The sequence below is a fragment of the Nicotiana attenuata genome, chromosome 2 (genome assembly GCF_001879085.1).
Source record: "Nicotiana attenuata strain UT chromosome 2, NIATTr2, whole genome shotgun sequence".
Classification (NCBI taxonomy): Eukaryota; Viridiplantae; Streptophyta; class Magnoliopsida; order Solanales; family Solanaceae; genus Nicotiana; species Nicotiana attenuata.
Genome location: NC_031990.1, coordinates 4,602,124 through 4,628,718, shown reverse-complemented (window position 1 = coordinate 4,628,718; position 26,595 = coordinate 4,602,124). Strand labels below are relative to the sequence as shown.

The window sequence follows — 26,595 nt, the reverse complement described above, 5'->3', positions numbered from 1 at the left end:
ATATATATATATATATATATATATATATATATATATATATATATATATATATATATATATATATATATATATATATATATATATTAAAATTGTCCATAAAAAGGGCGAACAATATCTTCAAACCTTCACTTCCCTTAATTCTTGCTCTTGGCCAAGGACGAAGTCTTTTCAACAGTTGACCATCGTCATTTTCTTAAACTATTGAACGTGTTAAGAGTGGCCATAAAAACCCCTCATATCTAGAGAGTAGAATGATTCTCCCCAACATTTGAAGAAACTAGCTGTAGTCTTAAATGTTGATAGTGAGCATAATGAGCTCTAAGTTTACAATCATTCTACTCTCTACTCGGAAAAAAATATGATCTCTTTGTTTTATCACACAACTTCTATTCTGTCCTTCAACATTACGCCGTGTGTTCAAAGGGGATAATGCAATTATATGCAATATAAGTTTAAGGCAAAGCATGGAATAGTTGTACTCAACTTCTCAATTCCTCTAGATATCAAGCATGTGTGACTTGCTTCTACCACTACCATTATATCTTCCCCTAAAAGGGATGAAGTGGCCTCGGCTATCTACCTGGTAAGCCTCTCCTCTACTTGCAGTTTGAAGCCTTAAAAATGTATGATTGACTGCAATTCACTTCTTCCAATGGAATTAAGTTCACTTGAAGAGTAATAACCTATATGCACAGCACCTTGAAAAGGAAGTAAATGTGACCACTTCAAAAAACAATATGGAGTACCTACAAACTCTTTCCTTGATGGGTCTTCCCCCAAAGACTTAAGTATTGAAACAACTGCATTGGTCATAGTTGCAAGACTGAGATGGGCACCATGATTGGTCAAACACACCAGGATTGGTGTTTTCTTTGCTTATACTTCAGAAAATCAGAAGACTCAAAAGATAAAATTTGTCTATAGTCTACCTGTTGAATCACAGTATGTTTTGCATTACAATTGAGACTAATTAATAGGGCTATAAGATGATGTCTCTCTAAATTTTGCTGTTTCTCTTTTTTTGGGTAATGTTTGTGTGTTTCATTATCCTTTTATTAAAGGAGTTTGTTCTTTAATGAAAATTAACGTGCTTTGCATTATGATGTTGTATCATTAAGGATTGTTTGATCAATAATGGTGTAACAGGAGGCCTACTTATGTTAATCTTGTAGGGAGGCATCATCCCACACTGTAAAAGTGCTTTAGAAAAAATCGATTGCATTGATATTACCCTAAAACTTAATTCATTATGTTATATAGGTACTGAAACTTGGTATTTTTCTGTGATTTTGCAGATGTCATTGCAGATGTCAGTACTTTTGTTGCACTACAAAGAAGAAGAACAATTACAGTATGGCCAAAGAATCACCTTTTGTGAATATAGATACTTTCATAGATGTAAATATTATTCCACTTTCGAAGTAAAATGCATCTCTTTTTATTGATATGTAAATAACAATATATTTATATATGTATATTTAGTATTCTCATGGATGTGAATACTGTGTCACTTCAATGATGTCTCAGCTTCTGTCCTTTCTATGCAATTTTATATCAAAACAAATTAATCACAAATAGTAATTTCATATTCTACAGTATTGGGCTCGTGCTATGCACTAGCAGAACCCATCTAGTACCACAAATAAAAGTCTAAGGACCATTTTACTACAGCCTCAATTTTATAGATTTCATTTTTCTTTGTCCTTCAATAGATAGAAGTACAAGAATAGAATACCATACCCTACCAACCTAGCTAGTACAATTCACATGTTCTGGATTTTATTTTGACATTTGTCCATGAAATATCTTAGAATTTGGCATGAACAAAATACACAAGTACAAATACTTTTTTTTCTCGAATATAAGTATAATTACTAGGAGTATTATTTTTGGTTAAAGTAACTAAAAAAATTATTCTTTTTAACTCGTCTAGAGTTTTTTGAGGAGTAAGGTATTTTGTCGCAAAAGAAACCAAAAAAGTAATAATCTTTATCTCAATGGAGATGCATCTATATGTTTTACGGTGTTTGACAACTTTAAGTCAAATAATAAATAACTACTAACACATTGCACATTAAATACACTGCCGACCAAAAAAAAAAAAACTAAATATCGAAATTACCCCAATCTACCTAAAAATTGAACACTCCAAATAATCGAGTCTCTTCAAGCCACACAAATCAACTTGAGTTATTTTCATGCTCCTATAATACATGAAAACTTAAGCAGCTGCATTATAACTTCCTTTTTACAAATTTTCCAACATTGATGTATACCATTATTTCGAGATCGGGGAACTGCATCGAGGGTCAGCCTCGTAATGGATCAGGCTTGCGCACGAAGACAAGGTACCGAGTTCGGAGATCGAGGTACCAGTTGAGATCGAGGTCCCTGACGATCGAGACCAGATATGATCAACTTCGAGCGGAACGCAATAACGGAAAGGCGAAATATCCGTAACCGGTCGGAGATCACGGCGGAAATCTCAGAACTGATCAAATCAAGGGCGGTTATTTGTACCAATCATGGGATTTACTTCTACAATTAGAATTGTACCACAATTAGGATTCCTCTAGTATATAAAGAGGGGTCCCCATCATTTGTAAACACCTTACATTCACGTATATCAAGGCAATATAATATTTCTTTCTTCTTCTCATCAACTTACTGCTCTTTAACTGTTCTTACTTCACTACTCTCGAGGGTTCATCAGCCCGAGGGCATTGTCCAAGCATTGGTTTGTTTTACATTCTTGTCAATTCCCATCATTTGTCTCTAAGTTAATCAATTGGCATTAAGTGAAATCACGTACTCTTAAAACCACATTACAAGGTTAATTGTTACCCGATTTTTAGGGTAAACAGTTTGGCGTCCACCATGGGGCAAAGGATAAGAGTGATTGCTTAATATTAACCTTTATAACACACACTGCTTTTACACTTGTTCTCGTAAGTGTTTTTTATTTCAGGAATCAACATGTCAAACTCTCAAGCAGTACCCACTCACACTGACACCGGCCTTGGTCTTCATGGCAAAAACGAACACATAGCCGTCCCGGGAAACAAAGTGCCTTCAATCAATCCCGACGCACCACAGGCTGTAGATCCAGTTGATGTCAATTCTCGTGTCGTCATTCGTGGAGATTTAGGCACCGACCTTGAAAATAGCATCTGCAGAGACGCCCGGGCAGCCGATCAGAACGCACAAAATGGTAAAGAAGGCGGAATTAGCCTTCAAATGATATTTGACATGCTACCAACTCAGGCCGCAATAGCACAAATCCAAAATCAGAATTGAGCACCAAGCAGGATCGAACTCGATACATCATAAGAAGTTGCTCATAGGGTCGAACCCGTATAGGAGAAATTGAACGATAATGGATCGGGAACTGATCCCGCCATCATGAAGACGCTCGAGGAGCTCACTAAACGGATCGAATCGGGAGAAAAGAAGATCGAGGCTAATGATAAAAAGGTAGAAACGTATAACTCACGAGTTGACCAAATACCGGGAGCACCCCCAATCCTAAGGGTTTGGATTCAAAGAAGTTCGTGCAGAAGCTTTTTCCTCAAAGTGCGTCTCCGAAGCCCATTTCTAAGAAGTACCATATGCCGGACATACCTAGTACAACGGGACCACCGATCCTAATGAACACATCACTTCGTACACATGCGAATAAAGGAAAATGACTTAGAAAATGATGAGATTGAATCCATTTTGTTGAAAACATTTGGGAAAACTTTATCGAAGGGGGCAATGATATGGTACCACAATTTGTCTCCCAATTGCATCGATTCTTTCACCATGCTCGTCGATTCGTTCGTAAAGGCATACGCCGGAGCGATAAAGGTCGCGACCAGGAAGTCGGACCTCTTCAAAGTGAGACAAAAGGACAATGAAATGCTAAGGGAATTCGTACCTCGATTTCAGATGGAACGCATGGACCTACCCCCGGTTACCGATGATTGGGCTATCCAAGCCTTTACTCAGGCTTTGAATGAGCGAAGTTTGATAGCATCACGTCAACTAAAGCAGAATTTGATTGAATATCCAGCGGTGACTTGGGCCGATGTGCATATTCGATACCAATCAAAGATCAGAGTCGAGGATGATCAGTTGGGAGCTCTATCCGGTTTTGTTTACCCAAACAGGTCCGAAGGCAGGATTCAAAGAGACATCGACAGAGAGCCCCGATTAAACAAAGATCGATACCAACCATATAGCGCAGATCGAAGAAACAACGGACCAGGACGTAATCCCGTTCTAAATGATCGAAGGAATTATCAAGGTCAAAATTCTCGAGGGATCATGAGTAAGAATGGCTTCGATAAACACGTCGAGCCTAAGGAAGCACCACGGTTATCAGAATATAACTTCAGCATCGATGCTTCAGGTATTGTGTCAGCCATTGGACGAATCAAGTATACTAGGTGGCCCAGACCCCTGCAAAACGATCCAGCTCAGAGGAATCCGAATCAAATATGCAAGTACCATGGAACCCATGGTCATAGAACCGAGGACTGCAGACAATTAAGGGAGGAGGTAGCTCGTTTATTCAACGATGGTCATCTTTGAGAGTTCTTGAGTGACCGAGCAAAAAATCACTTCAGAGATAAGGATGCAAACAGGAAAAACCAACTGGAGGAACCGCAACACATGATTCATATGATCGTCGGTGGGGTCGATATACCTCAGGGTCTGACATTTAAACGCACCCAAGTCACAATCACAAGGGAGAAGTGTACCTGGGACTACTTACCAGAAGATACCTAATCCTTCAACGATGCGGATGCAGAAGGGATCAAACAGCCTCACAATGAAGCACTGGTAATATCTATCCTTATGAGTAAAATTCAAGTTAAACGTGTGTTGGTTGATCCAGGTAGCTCGGAGAATATTATTCGATCGAGGGTCGTGGAGCAACACGGCCTTCAGGATTAGATCGTGCCTGAAGCTCGAGTGCTCAACAGTTTTAACATGGCGAGTGAAACCACCAAAGGGGAAATCATGTTGCCAGTAAACGTAGCCGGATCTATCCAGGAAATGAAGTTCCACGTGATCGAAGGAGATATGAGGTACAATGCGTTGCTAGGAAGACCTTGGATCCATAATATGAGGGAAGTACCTTCAACACTTCATCAAGTCTTGAAATTCCCAACACCGGAAGGAGTCAAAATGGTGTACGGCGAGCAACCAGCAGCCAAAGAGATATTTGCAATTGATGAAGTAATACCGGTATCGGCACCAACATCAAAAAAAGGACCAAAATCAAAGGAAAAACAGGATGTCAAATAGCAACCACAGTCGGCGGCATCTACCAGATCGGGACATCAGGAAATTATCGAGGATGATGATTGTATGATACCTCGAACCTTCATAATCCCCGATGGTTCTGACGCCACAAAGTCGATGGTCGAAGAGTTGGAGCAAGTCATACTGATCGAGCATATGCCCGATCGAAAGGTATACTTGGGCATGGGCTTAACTCCCGAGCTTAGGGAAAAACTCATCAAAATTCCTTATTAACAATATGGATTGTTTTGCTTGGTCCCACCTTGACATGACAGGGATCCCATCGGAGATCACCACTCATCGATTGAATTTGGACCCGAAGTTCAGACCAGTAAAGCATTAGAGAAGGCCACAGTCCGAGGTAAAGCATTCATTCATCAAGGACGAGGTAACCAAACTTCTCAAAATAGGATCCATCTGGGAAGTAAAATATCCCGAGTGGTTAGCAAACGTAGTTGTAGTCCCCAAGAAGGGGAATAAACTTAGAATGTGTGTAGATTGCAAAGACTTAAACAAAGCATGCCCTAAGGACTCTTTTCCACTACCGAATATCGATCCCGTGATCGACGCCACGACCAGCCACGAGATCCTCAGCTTTCTCGATGCCTACTCCGTGTACAACCAAATACAAATGAACTTGGAGGAGCAGGAAAAGACCTCATTTATCACTAAGTACGGTACTTATTGTTATGATGTAATGCTGTTTGAGCTGAAAAAATGCTGGTGCTACTTATCAACGCCTAGTGAACCGAATGCTCGAAGAACAAATAGGTATATCAATGAAGGTCTATATTGATGATATGCTAGTTAATTCCCTGCGCGCAGAGGACCATTTGTCACATTTGCATGAAACCTTCGACATATTGAGGCAGTACAATATGAAACTCAACCCCGAGAAATGTGCATCCGAGGTTGGTTCAGGCAAGTTCCTCAGCTTTATGGTGTCAAATCGGGGAATCGAGATCAATCCCGATAAAATCAAGGCAATCGAGGACATCACAGTCATGGACATCGTTAAGGTCGTACAAGGATTAACAGGGCGGATAGCCGCTCTAGGCCCTTCATCTCGAGGTCTTCGGATCGAAGTCACATGATCTTCTCACTGCTCAAAAAGAAGAACAATTTCACTTGGACCCCGGAGTGCCAACATGCATTGGAAGAACTAAAATGGTATCTTTCGAGCCTGCCGTTGCTTCATACACCAAAAGCGGATGAGCCGCTCTACTTATATTTGGTAGTCTCAGAAGTTGCAATAAGTGGTGTCCTAGTTCGAGAAGAGCAAGGTACGCAATTTCCTGTTTACTATCTTCGCCAAACTTTAGGCGAAGCAGAGACCCAGTACCCACACTTAGAAAAATTAGCGCTTGCTCTAGTAAGCGCCTCTAGGAAATTAAAACCGTAATTTCAATGTCACCAAATTTGTGTCGTAACCACTTACCCCCTTCATAATATTTTGCACAAGCCCGAACTCTCGGGCCGATTGGCCAAATGGGCCATCAAATTTAGTGGGTACGATATCGAATATCAACCCCGAACAGCCATCAAGTCCCAAACCTTAGCAGACTTCGTGGCCAACTTCACGCCATCCCTCGTACCCGAGGTCGAAAAGGAACTTTTGATAAAAGCGGGTACGTCTTCGGGGGTGTGGACTCTTTTCGCAGATGGTGCTTCAAATGTGAAGGGGTCCAATCTAGGCATCATTTTGAAGGCGCCTACGGGAAGTACAATTAGACAATCTATCAAAACCCCTAAGTTGACTAACAATGAGGCCGAATATGAGGCCATGATTTCAGGTATCAAGTTGGCTAAAAGCCTCGGAGCAGAGGTCATCGAGGCCAAGTGTGACTCCCAACTCGTGGTTAACCAAGTCAACAAAACCTTCGAGGTTCGAGAAGATCGAATGCAGAGGTACTTGGACAAATTGCAGGTAACCTTACACCGGTTCAAAAACGGACCCTAAAAACATGTACCTCGAGAGCAGAACGGTAAGGCTAATGCCCTTGCAAACTTGGGATCATCAGTCAAAGATGATGAAATTAGCTCGGGGACTGTCGTACAACTTTCAAAGTCGGTGGTCGAAGAAGGCCACGCCGAGATAAACTCCCCAAGCCTAACTTGGGATTGGAGGAACAAATACATCGACTATCTGAATAATGGGAAACTTCCATCGGATCCAAAGGAATCGAGCACGCTACGAACGAAAGCTGCACGATTCACATTGGTCGAAGATGGGACATTATACAAAAGGACGTTCGATGGGCCATTGGCAATATGCTTGGGTCTGGGAGACATCGACTACGTCATGCGAGAAGTTTACGAGGGCACTTGCGGGAACCATTCCGGTGCCGAATCACTGGTTCACAAAGTCATCAGAGTAGGTTACTATTGGGACGGTATGGAAAATGATACTAAAGCGTTCGTCCGAAAATGCGACAAATGCCAAAGACATGCGCCGACGATTCATCAGCCTTGGGAGCGGCTTCATTCAGTCTTATCCCCATGGCCGTTCATGAAATAGGGAATGGATATCGTCGGCCCTATGCCATCGGCCATCGGCCCCAGGTAAAGCTAAGTTCATTTTATTTATGACCGACTATTTCTCTAAATGGGTTGAAGCACAGGCCTTCGAGAAAGTCAGAGAGAAAGAAGCTATAGACTTCATCTGGGATCACATCGTATACCGATTTGGGATACCCGCTGAGATAGTGTGCGACAATGGAAAACAATTTATCGGCGGCAAAATAACGAAGTTCCTCAAAGATCATAAAATAAAAAGGATATTATCGATGTCGTATCATCCTAGTGGGAACGGACAGGCCGATCAACAAACAAAACCATCATTCAAAACCTAAAGAAGAGGTTGAACGACGCTAAAGCAAAATGGAGAGAAATTTTGCTCGAAGTTCTTTGGGCATATCGGACAACGACAAAATCTAGTACGGGGGCAATGTCGTTCTCCTTAGTATATGGCACCGAGGCTCTGATACCAGTCGAAGTCGGGGAACCAAGCATCGGGTTTCAATACACAACAGAAGAATCAAATCACGAGGCTATGAACACAAGCCTCGAATTGTTAGACGAAAAACGGGAAGCCACCCTCGTCCGAATGGCCGTCCAGAAACAGCAAATCGAAAGATACTATAATCGAAGAGCCAATCTTTGACACTTCAAAATAGGGGACTTTGTTCTGAAGAAAGTCACCCTCAATACTCGAGATCCAAATGAGGGGAAACTCGGCCCAAATAGGGAAGGACCATATCAGGTCCTCGGTGTCTTCGTAAAGGGATCTAACAAGCTTGGCACGATGAACGGTGAACAACTGCCAAATAATTGGAACATATCACTTCTCACACGATACTATTTCTAAGGTATGACTCTCTCCTTTTTTCATTTATATTCGATACTAACTTATTACAGGTCTTCGATCAAAGACATTAGGAAATTCTTCAACACAAAGACCTCTGGTTTTAAAGCATGCGTTGCACTCTTTTCCCCAAATCGGTTTTTCCGGTGAGGTTTTTAACGAGGAAAGAATTATACGTGCTACCTAGGGACAATTTAACAATATCCGAGGCTTCTTTACAATCAACCTTGAATACTGGGGGGCATTGCCTTCGGATGTTACGTTTTTAAGGAAAATGCTTCGTGTCAACAGGGTCTCAATAGGAAAATTTTGTAAAGGCCCAAAGGGTCAAACGTGTGCCCATGAAGATTGCCCGCGCCCTGATGACAAAACATGTACGCATGAATGATCTACTGAAAGAAGTACTTTTTCCTTATCAGATGTTCCATGCCTTAGTGAGATTCCTACTTTACAATTTCGTACTTACGATATATTACGGAAAGCGTCTCAAGAGCCAATCGCAACTAAAGCTTGAGCAATCAGCTTCGCATTCGAGGACTCCCGTCCGAAACTTGACATACTCAAATTATCAAACTTTGAAATCTTAAGACCTTAAAAAGGCAATCCTCGATTTTATAGGCCACGACCACCCCTCCCGAGGACTGATACTTCGAACAAGTTTGAAGTATAATCGAGAAACAAGCCCAATGGGCAAATATCAAGTTAAAGGCTACAACCAAATTAACAAGGTTCGGAGACATCCGAATTCCGTAATCAAATGGGACTTTGAATATTTTCGTAAAACCGGTTCAAAAAGGGCTACCCTCGGCAAAATTACATAGGGTTTCGATAAAATCAACCCTCGAAAACCTTAAGAGGTACCAAATTGGACAAACTTATGCTAAGACATAACAAAGTTTTTCGACAACACTGAACCCTAACGGGTACAGATCTATCTCATGCTAAGGCATAACAAATTTTTATATGATTAAAACTTTTAAGCCGAAAAGAGGGAAAAAAGTCACTCTTTGGAGGCCATGTCGGCTCGATTCAAGAACCTAAGGGCCATCACATTGTTGAGCTCGAGGACCCACCCTCGCTTAACAAAAAAACCTAAGGTTTCTTTTTTCTACTCCGAGTTCGAGCAAGTACTCGCTCGATTATGGAGACTATAGCAATCCGATTTTAACAAAATCTTCAAGGCAGTGAAGTGAGTCGAAATTCTCACAAGACCTAAAGTATATCAGAATTATTATAAGGCGAAAACAAAATAGAGTTTTCACGAAATAGAAATCAGACATAAATCGGAAAGAAAAGGGATCTTTCATATATGCAAAAGTATTTACAAAGACCACTATGGGTCTTACACAAAAAATCAAAAAAAAAAAATTCTATGTGCCTAATCTTCCTTGGGAGCTCCACCTTCATCTTCTTCGCTCTCGGTTCCACTTGCACTCCCGGAGTCATCATCATCGGAGAGCAAAGCTTTGGCTTCTGCCTCGAGCACTTTCACGTTCTCGATATCAGTAGTGAGGTCAAAACCATGAGCATGAATTTCTTCGAGAATATCTCTCCAAGACTGAGACTTGGCATGCTCAGCAACACAAAATGATCGAACCTGAACAGCATCGGAAATTTCCTTTGCTCGAGCGTGAGCAGCTTCAGCATCAGCTAGATAGACGGCCACGACCTCTTTTGTATTGGCCTTTACTCTTTCTGCCTCATATGCGGCTTTTGCAAGCTCAGCGGCCAATCGAGCCTCAAGCTCCTCAATTTTCTTGGCTCGTTCCAAGCTCTCCCCCTTCACGCTTTGGAGTTGACGCTCAAGCGAAGATAGCTGGGCTCGAGCAGTATCTTTCTCCAAGGCGAGGCGGTCCATGTTCTGCTTCCACCCCCAAAGTCTGCCTCTTTCATCTCAGCCTCCTCGTGAAGCTGCTCGATCTTTTCGGCCTTCTGCTGAAACTGCAGGGTCAAAGTATCAGTCGCCATCCTCGAATCAACACACCAAACTTCTAACAAACTTCTTCATTACCTGTTCAATTAGGCCAGTTTGCTCTTTATGAGCCGTTGCTAATTCAGCTCGGAGGTCCCTGACCTCCTCTTCTTTTTTCACATAGAGGAGTTTGAGGGCGTCTCTCTCCTCCGTGAGCCTTTTGAGATCAGCCTCACACCGGTTCAGCTCTGCTCGGGATTTGGAAAATGCTTCCCGATCAAGCGTCACGGCCTATGGAGAAAGAAAGAAAATCAGACAAAAGGAAATAAAAGCAAATGTAAACCTAGTAACGGGGGCTGAGATCTACTTGGTTCAGGAGTCGCTGAGCCTCATCAAAAATGATCGATGCATCCAGGTCAGAAATATCATCGACCCCCGTGAAGCAGGCACGGAATAAGTTATCCCTTTCGTGGGCTGTTCCCACATCGGGGGTGTACATATCCTAGGCCTCCCAAATTTGCCCCGTAGAAAACGTAGGGAGGGGCGGCGAATCATCAATGTTGATTGCCCCAAGCAAGACATTTGGGGCGCTCTCTCCTTCTCGAAGGGCCTCGAAACCGGACACTTCAAGCACACCCGCCGATTATTCGTCACAGCGAGAGACATCTTCAGCCTCCGATGACTCGGGGACTTTGCTCGGACCATCTTCCGAGATCTCCTCGGTCCGAAGATGAGCATCCTCGACCATCACCGGCTCAGCTGCCTTCAAAGCTTCGGCGCTCCCCCTCTTTCGAGCCACCAGCTTGCAGGCGGCATCTTCATTCTCTTCCTCTTCATATCGTAGCTGCTTAACTACATTTTCAGACAGTGCGGCAGTATCTTGCTTCGACTTGCGAGCCTTGTTCTTCTTAGGCTTTCGGGTATCGGAAGGCGAGACCCGTTTCTTCTTCTTATCCTTGGCCATTTTCGGGGTCTCCTCTTTCCCAAGAGGGGGCGTCCTCATAACAACTTTATCTCTGAGACCTGTATTGGAGGAAATTAAGTAAAAATAAAAAAGAAACAATTCACAGAAAGGCATCAAACAGGGATAGAGAAGCTTACCGTGGTTCTTGGCCTCCCATCGGCCCTCGGCCAAATCACGCCATGAGCACTCAGCGTACGAAGAGGTCGAAGCTAGTTTCTGAACCCAGCCTTCAAGGTTCGGGATTGCACCGGGCACTCAAGAAACCGCTGCATCACAGGAAAGGATGTCAATACGAAAGGACAAAAGAAACAAAACGGTAAACGAAACTATAGGTGAGTTTGTGCTTACGCGTCATGTTCCATTCCTCGGGGAATGACATCTTCTTGGCCGGGATTATATCGGAGGTCCTCACTCAGACAAATTGATCCATCCACCCCGATCCTTGTCCTCGTCTATACTCGACAACAACACCTTTGTGGCTCGGCGTTGGAACCTTATTAATCCGCCTCGATAGAGATGGGGGCTATACAGTCTAATGAGGTGGTCGAGGGTATATGGCATCCCTTTGATCTTGCTCACGAAGAATCTAAGCAAGTTAATAATGCGCCAAAAAGAAGGGTGTATCTAGCCAAGAGTTATTCGATATTGATAGCAGAAGTCGAGGATAACCGGATCAACGGGACCCAGCGTAAAGGGGTAAGTGTAAACACTTAAGAACCCTTCTACGTAAGTGGTGATGTCCTCTTCAGGGGTAGGAATGACCACCTCTTTGTTTTCCCAATGACAATCTTTTTTCACCTGCTCGAGATCGCCTTCGGTTATTGAGCATATATATCTCGATATGGGCTCACATCGGCCAGGGACCGAAGAGGGTTTCTCGACTTTGAAGTCGGAGGTAAGATTGCACGACCCTGGAACACACTCCTCGATAGGTGGCTCCACCGACGTTTTATCACCGATCGGCCGCGATGAAGAGGTTTTTTCCTTTTGGGGAACGATTTCAGATTTTTCGCCATTTCTATGTGAGTTTAGAAAAAAGAAGATGATGAAGTTTGTTATTTTAGAAGAGGATTGGCAAACGGGATGTAAATAATCTGCGGAATTAAGGAACTTGAAGGAAGGAGAGTTATGAAGATTAAGAAAGTTTTGAAAATAAAGTTTGAGAAAATTATAAAGAGGATCTATTTATAATATTGCTATGAGGGTTTGAAACCACTAGCGGCCGACCATTAACTAGAACTAATGATGGTCTTGGAAACTGTGCAGACGCGACGCTTCAGTCTCCTCCGTCACGAGGGTGACGTCGTAATTGGTCGATGTACAAAATTGAAGACTCAGTTCATTTCTTCTCATTACACTCCAAGAAACGAGGGGACTATCTGTATACGGGTAAAATCGGACTTGCCCGATTTTGCCATTATTTTGAAATCAGGGAACTGCATCGAGGGTCAGCCTCGTAATGGATCAAGCCTGAGCACGAAGACAAGGTACCGAGTTCGGAGATCGAGGTACCCGTCGAGATCGAGGTCCCCGACGATCGAGACCATATATGATCAGCTTTGAGCGGAACGCAATAACGAAAAGGCGAAATATCCGTAACCGGTTGGAGATCACGACGCAAATCTCGGAACGGATCAAATCAAGGGCGGTTATTTGTATCAATCATGGAATTTACTTTTGTAATTAGAATTGTACCACAATTAGGATTCCTCTAGTATATAAAGAGGGGTCCCCATCATTTGTAAACACCTTACATTCACGAATATTAAGGCAATATAATATTTTTTCATCTGCTCATCAACTTACTGCTCTTTAACTGTTCTTACTTCACTACTCTTGAGGGTTCATAAGCTCGAGGGCATTGTCCAAGCATTGGTTTGTTTTACATTCTTGTCAATTCCCATCATTTGTCTCTAAGTTAATCAATTGGTATTAAGTGAAATCACGTATCATTAAAACCATATTACAAGTTTAATTGTTACTCGATTTTTAGGGTAAACAATTGTTTGTCTGCAACAATTTTTGATACTATATACTATTTTAATTATAATTATCGAAAACATAAACTTTAATTCAAAATAATAAGAAATTTACTTTCCAAATTCATATTAATTTTTAACCAAATGCATTAATAATAAAAAAATATTCGCGCTAAAGAACCAATAAATATATTTTCTCTTGTTTAACTTTAACTAACTAATTTTCTTATCACCTTGTTAGATTGCTTGTTTGACGAGCTTCTTTTTGGCCAAAAGTCTTTTCCCAAAAGTCAAAGTGTTTGACCAAACTTTTAGAAGGAAAAAAAATATTGTTGAGTAGAAACAAAAGCAATTTCTGAGAAGCAGAAAAAGTAGTTTATCTCCAAAAAGTTAAAAAAATACCTTTGAAAAAAGTATACTTAAAAATATTTTTTTAAAACTTGGTCAAATATCAATTAGTGCTCAAAAGTAATTTTTAAACTAATTAATCAAATAAAAATTACTATTCAGAAAAATTATTTCTTTGAAAAGTATTTAAAAAAAATTCAAAATAAATTGATTTTAGAAACTTGACAAAACCATCTACTATTAATTATGAAAAGTTTAGTAATTGTACATTATTGTGGAAACACGAAGTAAGACAAATTTTTACCTCATTTTCGTACTTCATTTTCAGAAGATATAAAAAGGTGGTTAAGTCAGAGGAAAACAAAGGATTCTGCAAAAAGTGGAATTTGTCATCATTCCCCTATCATCACCGTCACCTTCATCTTTCATTCACTCTCACATTTTTCTTCCCCAGAAAAAAGGGAACTAACAATATTTTTTTTATAGAAAAAAACCCAATAAATCGGCAGATCTGAGAAGCCTTTTTATTTTAAATCTTACAGTCATCATCTCTTATATTCATTTTCCATTTCTTCCTTATCTTCCAATCAAGATTTAATTTTTACTTCTAGTTTTCTAGATGGGCATTGATCAAAATGTGTAACTGAAACTGGGATATATTCTTTTAATTTTTGTTTTTGTTTTTTTGGGGTTGCTGGTAATAATATTACAATCTTTATTGTTATTAAAAGCAGCATGATATACACATAATTCTAATTTTTTAACATGTTTAATTGATCAAAATGTGTAGATTGAAACTGGGTTAGGTTCTTTTGATATTTAGAGAATCATGATATACACATAATTTTAATCTTTGTAACTGGTTAATTGATCAAAATATGTAGATTGAAACTGGATTAGGTTCTTTTTTTTCCTCTATTTTTGTTTTTTTTGGGGCGGGGGAGATTGCTCCGCCATGATGAGGTCATCATCTCCACCGCATGCTGGTGATGGCAGCGGTGGTTGTAGCGTCGGTGAAGGAGGATTGAATTATTTTGAACATCAAGTTTCAAAATTTGATACACTTCCTGGTGTAGCAATCAAATATGGTGTTGAGGTAATTTTTGTTTTTTTAATATTAAATTTTCTGTATTTTTATTTGTATTTTCACAATACTAATAAAAATATTGGTATTTTTTTAATATTAAATTTAATGTGTGTTTATTTATATTATGGTTTAAATGGAGCAACGTTGGTCAGTGATGATTGGTATAGCCGATCCCACCTTGCTGGCGACTGACACTTTGGTTGTTGTATTAAATTTTCTGTATTTATGAGATTTTGATTCATGCCTGAGTTTCTACTTTTGTTTGATCATAGAAAGAATGGAGGAATTGGGGGTTGTTGAATGAACAAAGTTGATGTATTTCCATTAAAAGATAAAATGTGGTTGTGGATTCGAGTCAGTCAATGAGAAAAGTCTTTGTTTAATGCCGATAAAGGTGGTTCGATGGGGATGGGGTTTACCATATTCAAAATAAAATGGAAAAGGTTTTCTGTGAATGATGCAATAGTGAAAACTGAGCAGGTGGCACAAAAGGTTAGAGATCGTGTGTTATTTCCCTATGGTTAAGTCCAAAAGAAGAGGAATAGGTGTAGAGATGGTTTAATTTTACTGTGTTGTCCGCGAGCCCCTAACTGATGGAACGAAGAAGGGACAGCAGCTCTAGTAGTTTTTGCTGGTAACAAGCCTAACTATAGCACTACATTCTGGTGGATCTTTTAGTGGTTGTACATACATAGCGGCAGAGCTCGTTTTGCCATGTACTCTCAACTCTGCTGTCAGTACACTGGATTTTACAGCTGTGATTAGCCATCCACTGCCACTTAAAGGCTAAAGCTTTTCTTTTGGCTATTATAATAACAGATTTCTGTGTACACGTACAAGTTTGCCTTTGGCGATCATCAGTACATGTCTTTTTGCATGTAAAAGTGCCAGCTGATTTTTATGGACATTCTGAAATCAAATGCAAGGATAAACAGTGCACTGATTCTAGAATTTTTCAACTTATTTCATTATGTGACATGCTAAAGCAAGTAGTTGATGTAATTGTGAACTTGAGCTTGCTTTATTTTGATTGCAAAGCAAAGTGCACCAATATTTACTCGCATTTCTTTATCATTTTGCACCTGGGATTGTTCTCTCCAGATAGATAATGGCTTTAGCATACAATGGTATCCAATGTGACAGGTAGCTGATATTAAGAGGTTGAATGGGCTGGTTTCGGACCTCCAAATGTTTGCTCTAAAGACACTTCAAATACCATTACACGGGAGGCATCCACCATCACCCATAGTGTCAAATGGTCAAGACACCCAAGGGTATTCTAACTTTCTTACTTTAGAATCTCATATCAGCGTCTCTTTCCCAATTTTTCCTGTAGTGACTGATAATAAAACCTTCATCATAAATGAACTGCTTGTACTAATCTGAGGATAAGTCGCTGATCTAGTCTTTTTCCATTTTCTGTTTTAGATTTATGTTAATCGCTTGTCTACATGTGACCAACTCATTACCTATCAGTCTATCATAAAATATATGTTGCTTGTTTCCTCTGTTTTAATATGGACATGTAAACCATATAAGGTTCTCTAGTTCGAGAGCGGCATTCAACTCTGTCAGAAAATCAGTGATTATTGTATGGGCGCGCACAGTCTGCAAAATTCATTGCTCTCAGTTGCATTACAACTCGTTATTATAAGATGGTATGGAGATCTGACCACAGTTACCTAGAGATGCCTTTATAACTGTAGATGTTAAGTTGAGGTTGAATCAAGGCATTAGACGTGTTTGAGCTTTTTCTTTCTTCAGCTTATTTCCTTCTTTTTCTTTACAAATTTAGCTGCTTCAAGCTCTGGTTTTCATGGTGAAATTTGCATCGATGAATTAGAATTTCGGTTAGCAAACCATAATCTACTCCTAATTTGTTAGGTGGATATTCTCATCTTTTTGTTTCATCCTTCACTACATGGAACTAGTCATATCAGCTTCTGGTTCTATGTAATTGTAATTTAATTTTTCATCAATAGAAGTCAACGAGCCCTTTTTCACTTAGATATTATGGCTTGTTTAGCCAAGAGCTTTGTATGGGCCTGGCAGAGAAAAACTTCAAATGAGCCCATTTGTCTTAGGTGGATCTCTGCTGCATTTTCGAACTAGAGATTTGCATTTCAAGGACAATCATCTTTCTTTTCCCATGCTATTAGAATTTGTGATTAGGTGTATAAGGTGATCTGCTAGTCGAGAACATTTAATAACTAGTGCACCAGCATTATCAGATCTTGGCTGTACGTACTATGTAGTTGAAATCCTTACATACAGGTGGAGCAGCAAGTAACCAAGCTGGAGTATTAATAAGTAGGATCCCGCATTGGCTTTTTTGCATATCATTAGCACTTAGTGGACTACTAGTTGTAAGATTGTTAGGGTTCCATGGTGGATACAGTTTGCATTTGTGCACTTTATCTCGGACTAACTTATAGAACTATTTCCTATCTAATGACTTAAAAAGGCTCATACTCTGGCGAAATGCCCTCAATTTTTGAAGGAGAAAAGCATCGCTTTCAAGTGCAAAACACTTTTTTCAATGTGTTAAGATTTGTAAGCTTTGTCCTTGTCAAAAAATTGAAAAGATTGGCAAGCTTTACTTTGTCCACGAGAATTTTATTGAAAAAATGAAGAAGAAAAGTTTGTCCACAAAAATATCTTGTATCTGCTAACTGTTTGCATACAAAGCTAAAGTTTAGTTGGTTCTTGCCTTGACTTCATAAAGTATTCAATGTTTAAGCGAAAAATTATTTACAATGATCCCTCGAGAGCATATTATGGATAGAATAAGGATCTCATGGAGATGCAGAAGATTGTTTTCAGGTACATATTCTGCATTGGTTTTTACTGAGAATTAGAATGAAGTTGGTAAAGCCTGCAAGACAATGAGATATCATACGGTTCTACATTATTATGGAGTAGAAAAGCTAAGGCCTTGTATGTTTTTATTAAGCTTAAGACATCTGAACCTAAATATACATATGATTCATATTACTTCTCAGTCACTAGTCTCTGCAGAACAGTACTCATATGAACTGCTAAGCTATGTGAAGATTGCTTACTTTTTTAAGTTGATATTATGTTCATGTTAAGTATTTATGATACTAATTATGTAACGCAGTTAGCTCTGTCTCGCTGGCTTCTTGAGTAGCATCTTTAGTTCTTGTGGTCAGCTGTAGTTCTTTGGTGGTTTTATATTTTTTGCTAACAATCTGCAGAGCTGCGTGGTAACTGAAATTGGTTTCTTGACAGACCAAGCAGCTCTGAGAAGACTCCTTCGAGCAATCGATACCCTGATTTGTTTGGTTCATTTCACTCCCTAAAATTGACGTCTTCCTCCCAGCCAAGAGTTTCACATTATGGTGGTCCTAAACCGGAAATTCAGAAACTTGCATCTGAAGGTTTTGAAATGGCTGTCTATCGGAAAGGAGTATCACATTATTTAGAAGATGGACCGTTTTTCAAGTCAACCCCTCATCCTAATCCACCACTCAGTCTTCATAGAAAATGTAAAAGCGTAGCTAATGATATGTCAGAGAATGGAGTTCTGGGCAATCATTTGTCACAAGATAGCGCAGAAAATGGCTCGGATAGATGGTTCGAGAAATTGTCAAGAAGGCGTCAAAAATCTGAGGCTGATTTCAGTTCTCGCACCCCAGAAGTACTGTTGAAGAAAGATAATAACAGTGGCAGCGGGTTTTCTGCCGTTGCTGGGAAAGGTTTGGCTTTGCGACCTAAGTCAGCTAGTCGAACTCTCTCTGGACCAGATACTGAAGCAAGTTCAATAAATCCTATCCCTATCGGATTGAATGATTCTTTACTGAACGAAAGTACAAGTGTTAGGAAATCATCGAGTACATCGAGTTTGCAGGATTCAGATAGTAGTGGCACATTATCTTCCCTGTGGACAACAACGAAATGGAATTTGAAGCCAGATTTTCAGGCAATTTCTGCTGCAGCAATTACCAAACCAATCTTTGATAGCCTTCCCAAACCAATCACTGCGCGAAAAAGCAAGACTGCTGTTGATTAGCAGTTATCTCTGCATATCTTGTTACCCCTTCTTCAACACATAGAAACCGAAAGTAGAACTATAGAAGTAAAACATTAAATGCTTACATAGTCCTAGAACTTTATCTTTTCTTCTATTTCCTTTTCTTATTTCAAAGTTTTGGTTAGAGGATGCTCATATCTTCCATTGGTAAAAGGTGAAGTTTATCCTTGGAGTTAAGAATTTGTAGCATTACAACAAAGATTATTGTGTAGTAGAAATTTTGTTTGCATGGTTATGCTTCATGAACCTTACACATCCTATGTAGATTACATATTTAGGTATATTTATCTGTAATTGGGGAACATAACATTGGTTAATAATATATTAGACATTCTTTCTGCATATCTTGATTCACATGATTTTAGTTTATCCAAGGTAGATCAATCTTCTGCCACAATGCTTCTAGACTGGAGAATGAAAACAATTTACAGTAAAAAAGCTGAAAGCAGACCATGCTTGCCATGTAAGAATTTTTTCAACGATTTTAACAGTGAACAGGTTCAAGTTATGAGACAAAATAGTTAGGTGATCTCTTCCCATCTATTTAAGCCTTAGTGTACAAAGGTACCCGATACCTGTGTATCTAAGCCTTAGTGTACAAAGGTACCCGATACCTGTGATGGTGGAAGGTAACAGGTATTCGGAAAAGAATTGAGGTGTGCTTTGATTTGGGAGCTTTCTGATGTTACCTGAAATTTCTATCTTTACGCTTTATAGAGGACCTGACTTGTTGACCTTAGTAACCAAATTAACGTGGCTGGTTCAGGAACTTTTAAGGATCCTACAAAAATGTGTACCGGAATTTGAATTGGATATAGGTGGTTGGATATGAAACATTTCTTGCGGTCATTGTGTACCAGAATTCAGTGATTGACACTTGTGGAAAGAGTAAGTCAGAATAACTGAGGTAGATTGAAGGGGAGCTTTGGTGTAACCGGTAAAGTTGCTGCATAAAATAGACCCTTGTGGTCCGCCCCTTCCCCGGACCTTACGCATAGCAGGAGCTTAGTGCACCGGGCTGCCCAAACTGAGGTAGAAATCCTTGAAAAGCTGCTGCTCCATACCTCTGTGATTCTTTCACTTGTTAAACTGCAATCTTGATTATTGAAAGAAAAAAAAAAGTGCAATATGAAATGATGGATTTGTCCCACTTTGTTTAATCTACATATAAGTCAATCAATTACAGGACGTATCTAGACGATTTATTCAGATCTCACCAAAGCTTAAGAGCTGTTAAAATACAACTCTTTAAAAATCTTTTTCTTTTCTCACATAAATAACCAAAAGAAAATTCAATCATAAGACTTGACAAGCTTTTTCTTACGGAAAATGCTTGGCCCATATGTGGACATAAACATGTCCAGTAAGAGAGGAAATTGCAAGGACTCAAAGAGGATTACTGGCGTGAGGGCTGCTAAGCCGACTGGAATGAGTATCCATCCTTTTTTCTGACCAAAAACCAGGTAAATTGTAGTACCAAACGCTATCATCAGAGATGTCATTGAAATGAATAAGGTACCAAGGCCTATAATCAATCTCTTCGGAAGACGTCTAAGAAAATCACCCTCTGCATTTCTCGACGTGAACATTAGGACAGAGGCAACAGAAGAGAACAAACAGAATGCAACGGAAACAGCAAAAACAGTGAAGGCTGTTTCATTGGAGAAGAGTGGAAAACCATTGTTTTGGTTGTTTCCACCTGGCACGGTGATGGCTGCTGCAAATCCTACTGTTGCTATTAGGGACGCCACAAATATGCAGGAATTTGCAGTTTCTTTCATCCATTTCTCTCCTTCTTTAACCAACTCTTTGTGTTCATCTGTAAACACCATTTTGGGAGTTTTCCCATAAGAGTTTCTCTTTGTTCTGAAAGTCGGGTGAACAAACTTTTCCACTTCCTGTGTATATGTAATAGTGTTATGGATGTGCTGAAAACATCAAACACGATTATATAGCAGCCAACGTGATCCTAAATACCTTTTTAAAATAGCTTATGCTAATAGCATACTATACTATAAATTATTTAAGACTTCTGGCCTTGGCGCAACTGGTAAAGTTGCTGCCGTGTGACCAGGAGGTCACGGGTTCTAAATGAGGCCGCCAATTAGCAGCCAATTAAATGAGGAGTTCTCTGAAGGGGAGCCTTGGCGCAACTGGTAAAGTTGCTGCCATGTGACAAGGATGTCACGGGTTCGAGCCGTGGGAACAGCCTATTGCAGAAATGCAGGGTAAGGCTGCGTACGATAGACCCTTGTGGTCCTGCCCTTCCCCGGATGCAGCTAGCAAAGTTGTTGTCATGTGAAAAAGAGGTCACGGTTCGAGCCGTGGAAACAGCCTCTTGCAGAAATACAGGGTAAGGCTACATATGATAGATCCTGTGGTCTTGCCCTTCACCGGACAGCGTGTATAGCGGGAACTTAATGCACCGGACTTCCTTTTTTTTTTTTAGTTAGTTCTCTAAAGTATATAATTCCCATAGAGAAACTGTAGATTTCACCCGTAGAAAACCTAAAGAGGAATGATGTTAAATCCAAGTATCCAACCAACGAATTGTGATTTGGTAGTAATGTTGCGCCAATTAGTCATAATAGTGAATTACCTGAAACCATTGTAGTTCACGCTGCATTTGCAGAGCTGCACCTGATATAAGATTGAGTCGGCTAAGATCGAGGGGCTAGCTTTCCCGCCAAATGCAAGATATTATTTCCAGAAGTATCTTCATCACCAGTTACCAAATGTTTATATGAATTTAACTGATATATAAAGTTAAACACATTCTCGTGACGATTTATTACTGCAAGAAATAAATTATGGTTCTTAGAATCAACAAACCGAATTGCGCCTGGATAGCATCGTACGATCTCTTCTATGATTTCAGAAATTCCTGAGCTTGCTGCCAAAAGGACTGCCTTTCTAAGTAGTAGCTCAGTATCCTCAGAGTAGTCCTGTTTCATAAGTTCCTCGCACAGACGTTTCACTATCTCAAGAGTCTCTTCATGCATTGATTTTATATCCTTAATGTGGTTGATTTGTGCTACTGTTGAAAACGAAAACTTGGTTATTACAACTTACTTTCAAAAAGATTATCTTAGTGGGCGTTTGGACATAAGTTGTAAAATTCAGAAAAAATATTTCTAAGTGAAATGCTATTCAAAAATTAGAGTTGTGTTTGGACATGAATATAATTTTGGGTTGTTTTTGAAGTTTTGTGAGTGATCTGAGTGAATTTTGGAAAACAACTTTTTGGAGTTTTCAAATTTTGGAAAATTTTCAAAATTCATCTTCAAGTAAAACTTGGAAATTTTATGGACAAACACTGATTTTGAAAAAAAGCGAAATTTTTTCGAAAAAAGTGAAAAAAATTCATGGCCAAACAGGCTCTTAGTTTGACTTGACACAAACTTTAATAAAGAAGAGAAGACTTTTGAGATATGTAGTCTTGAATAAGTCATTGCATTTGTGTGGCTGTAAAACTTTTGAAACTTGTAGTCTGAAATCTATCGTAGCATTTGTGTGACTATAAATGCTTGAAATCCGGTACGCTTTCCGGCTCAAACGGGCGATTAAAAGGTGTCAATTTTTTTGAAACATAGGGAATGAAAAATAGCACATGAGTTAATAAATTTCGACCATCAAGATATATCTCATTCAAAAGATTTCAGGGAGACAAAGCTAATCCCCCAAATTCATATCATGTGCCCAATTCCATTTGTCATTTAATCCCATTAAGTGCTAATTACTTTTTATGAAATGATAACCAAAAGATGGTATTTACCTCGAGAATACGAGTAACAATTAAATTTGATTTGTGGTTTTAAAGTTACGTGATTTAATTCAATACCAATTAATAATCAAGAAGTATGAAGTAGAAACGAAAGAGAGAAGTGAATCAAACCAATATTACTCAACAGCAGTGACCTCGAGCCCAGGGACCTCGAGGTAGACTTGGTATTATAAGAACAATTAAATAATAAAAGCAAAGTAAGAACAATAGAGCTAAAGGACAATGCTGATGGAAAGTAGGCGAAAAAGGTAGAGTGTATATTCTTTTCTCAGTAATCAGATCCTGTTACAAATGATTGGGGTCCCCCTTTTATGATAGCGGGACCCTAAATAAGGAATATTTCTATTTAAAGTAGCGAATATTCTTATTACAGCTGTCTAACCGCCTAGTGCGGAATCGTACAATCTTATTCCGGGATTTGCGCCATAATCTTGGGGACGTGGCAGGAATCTAGCTCATTCTGTTACAGACCCATAACGGTACTATTTAGGGGTCGAGCACGCTTGGCCTCGGTATTCCTCGAACTCCTATCTCCGGGCACTGCACTCTATCTACGAGCTCGAATCTGGTCCACCGGTTTCGAACTCGACCTTGCCTGAACTCGGGCCTGTGACGGACCCTTGATCCTGTAAATCGGAGTCCTCTCATATGTCAGTTCGGGATACCGGCCGAGATTGTGTGTGATAATGGAAAATAATTCATTGGCAGCAAGGTGACGGAGTTCCTCGAGGCACACAAAATAAAGAGGATCCTATCGACACCATACCATCCAACTGGAAACGGACAGGCTGAGTCAACAAATAAAACTATCATTCAAACCTTGAAGAAAAGATTGGACGATGCGAAAGGAAAATGGAGAGAAGTTTTACCCGAGGTCCTTTGGGCATATAGGACGACATTGAAGTCCAGCACGGGGGCCACCCCATTTTTCTTAGTATATGGCTCCGAGGCCCTCATCCCCATCGAGGTTGGAGAACCCAGCGCCAGGTTTGGACATGCACCGGAGGAGTCAAATCACGAGTCTATGAATGCTAGCCTCGAGTTATTGGATGAAAGGCGAGAAGCAGCGCTTGTTCGGATGGCCGCACAGAAGCAAAGGATCGAAAGATACTACAATAGAAGGACTAATCTTCAACACTTTGGAATCGGGGACTTATTTCTACGAAAGGTCACCCTCAACACTCGAGACCATAATGAGGGGAAATTAGGCCCGAATTGGGAAGGACCATACCGAGTCCTCGGACTTATCGGTAAAGGGTCTTACAAACTTAGCACAATGGAAGGTGGACAACTGCCAAACAACTGGAACATATCGTTACTCAAACGATACTACTGCTAAGGTACGACTTTATCCTTTGTCCATTTGAGTCTAAAACTAACTTATTAAAGATTTTCGATCAAAGCTATCGAAGATCCGCGATCTCGAAGATACCCTTTTTACACGAAGGTCTTAGGTTTTAAAGCATGTGTTGCACTCTTTTTCCCTTAGATCGAATTTTGTCCCAAATGGGTTTTACCAGCAAGGTTTTTAATGAGGCAACAATTATGTGCTACCTGAGAAGAACTCAACTGTATCCAAGGCTTCTTTTCAATCAACCTCGAATACTGGGGGGCATCACCCTCGGAGGTTATATTTTCAAGGAGAATACTTCACGCCTAAGAGGGCCTCGATAGGAAAACTTTGTAATGGGCCAAACGGTCAGATGAACCGTGTCCATATAGAATAGTCGAGCCTTAACGGCAAAACATGTACGCATGTATCAAATTACTTGAAGAAGCATTCTGTTTATATCAAAAAAACTTTGTATCCCAAAAAAGTCTACTATTATACGAGCTCTACACTTATAACCCTACGGGAAACGGCTCAAGAGCCAAAACATAAAATCACCCCCGAATACTCGGGGACTATCATCGACAGTCAATACATCCGAGTCACCAAAAACTCGAACCCATATGACCTCAAAGAGACATCCCCTCGAAACAAAGGCCAAGGCCGATATACTCGGGGACCAACTTTTCAAACAAGTTCGAAAGTTATCGGGAAACAAGTCCAAGTGATATACCTGAAGGCTACGGCCATATTAAAGACTACGGTCATACAAAAAGGCTACGACCTAAGTAATGCTGCTCGGAGACGTCCGATTTCCGCTATAAAATAAAGGCCTTCAAACATTGAAAAACCGGTTAAATCGGGCTACCCTCGGCAAAAGCAAAATATAAAGGGCTTTGATAAATTCAGCCCTCGAATCATCCAAAGGCTTCGATAACATCAACCTTCAGAAAAACCTCAAGAGGTATTCGATTATCAGTACACAAGCAAGGTCCCGATACGTCGAACCTTCGAAAAACCCAACGGGTACAAAAAACACATGCTAAGGCATAAGTAAATTTTCACTAAGTCTTTTGGCCGAAATGAGGAAAAAAATTATATAGCCAATCTAGAGGCCGAATTGGCCCAATTTAAAGAGCCTAAGGGCCAACTTAAATAGCCTAAGGGCCGATATATAAGAGCCCAAGGGCTAACTTCGAAAGGCTTAAGGGCCAAACTTATAGTTCGAGACTCCGTTCTCACTCGACCCGGACTCAAGAGTCACGATATCCCGAGCTCACATCGGATCGATCTAAACTTAGCTCGAGGATCATTATATCTATCGATAAAGACCTAAGGCTTTATTATGTTCTTGATCCGAATCAATACTCGGACTGATTGTTTGAATTATCGAAATCTTCTGCAAATGAAAACAAAATAAAATTCAACACAAGTTAAGGATAGAGCAAAAAGATACTTTATATTCATGAGGGATGTTTTACAAAGCATATTTACAACGCCCGCAAGGGGCCCTTGCACAGAAAAGAAAAAGAGAACCTAATCTATTTTCGGGGTCATATCCCCGGGAGCGCCGTCCTCAGGAACTGCACCTTCGGCAGCTCTATCTTCAGGAGCCTCCTCTCCATCGGGAACGTCTTCTTCACCTTCCCCGTCCCCGGAGCTACTCGCTACATCCTCATCATCGGAAGAGGCAAGAAACCTGGCATCAATTCCCCACGCCTTTGCCTCGGCTATCTCCTCGGCAAGATTGAACCCTCGGGCATGGATTTCTTCGAAGGTCTCCCTCCGGGCATGGCACTCGGCCAACTCATTGCTCCATTTTTCCCAGTCGGAGGCCTCTCTCAACTCAGCTTGAACGGTCCCGGCGTCCCTTAAGTATACGGCAATGGATATATCAGCCGCAGCCTTTGTCTTCTCAACTTCAGCCTTAGCCTGCACAGCTTCGGCCCGGGCTCTAGCGAGCTCTACCTCTAACTCCTCCATCTTCTTGGCCTGAGCCAGACCCTTAGCTTTAATGCCTCGGAGTTGAGTTTCAGCCGAAACCAGTTGGGCTGTAACAGCTTCCTTATCGGCAGCGAGCTGATCCATGTTCTTCTTCCACCTATGACAATCAGCTTTAACTTGATCAACCTCGCTCCGGAGCTGCCCAATCATCTCCAACTTTTGTTGCAGCTGAGATAGCGAAGTGTTAGCCTCCGAAGTAGGGCCAAGAAGACCGTACCCTGTTAATATCATAGTTACCTGCTCATCTAGCTCGGACTTGTTTTTTTGGGCTTTGGCCAATTCAACCCGGAGATCCTTAAGCTCCTCCTCCTTTTGGCTACAGAGGAGCCTCAGGGCCTTCTCTTCGCCTGAAACTTTCTTGAGCTCGGACTCACATTGGCTCAGCTCAGCTCTAAACTTTACAATGGCCTATACATAAAATGAAAATATATCAGTCAAAGGAAAAGAAAGAAAGATAAAATTACAAAAATAAAATAA

General features: G+C 40.4%; 2 protein-coding genes across 2 annotated transcripts; one reads left to right on the top strand and one right to left on the bottom strand.

Moving 5' to 3' along the window:
* Window positions 14,152–19,246, top strand: LOC109243404. The gene is made up of 3 exons (XM_019410331.1): window positions 14,152–14,955; window positions 16,090–16,220; window positions 18,199–19,246. Exons 1-3 carry the CDS (start codon window positions 14,815–14,817, stop codon window positions 18,977–18,979), a joined length of 1,053 nt encoding a protein of 350 aa, XP_019265876.1. The 5' UTR covers window positions 14,152–14,814; the 3' UTR covers window positions 18,980–19,246.
* Window positions 20,293–22,002, bottom strand: LOC109215940 (ankyrin repeat-containing protein NPR4-like). Its single transcript, XM_019380066.1, has 3 exons — window positions 21,796–22,002; window positions 21,600–21,674; window positions 20,293–20,928 (listed from the first exon to the last, which is right to left on the bottom strand). Exons 1-3 carry the CDS (start codon window positions 22,000–22,002, stop codon window positions 20,293–20,295), a joined length of 918 nt encoding a protein of 305 aa, XP_019235611.1.

Bases quoted from the DNA above. Each gene is read 5' to 3' on its own strand.
- LOC109243404 (XM_019410331.1), top strand. From the start codon at position 14,815: ATGATGAGGTCATCATCTCCACCGCATGCTGGTGATGGCAGCGGTGGT. The intron at 14,956-16,089 runs GTAATTTTTGTT...CCAATGTGACAG, and splicing joins CAATCAAATATGGTGTTGAG to GTAGCTGATATTAAGAGGTT. The intron at 16,221-18,198 runs GTATTCTAACTT...GTTTCTTGACAG, and splicing joins AATGGTCAAGACACCCAAGG to ACCAAGCAGCTCTGAGAAGA.
- LOC109215940 (XM_019380066.1), bottom strand. From the start codon at position 22,002: ATGCATGAAGAGACTCTTGAGATAGTGAAACGTCTGTGCGAGGAACTT. The intron at 21,675-21,795 runs GTAATAAATCGT...CGGGAAAGCTAG, and splicing joins ACCATAATTTATTTCTTGCA to CCCCTCGATCTTAGCCGACT. The intron at 20,929-21,599 runs GTAATTCACTAT...TGATGTTTTCAG, and splicing joins GTGAACTACAATGGTTTCAG to CACATCCATAACACTATTAC.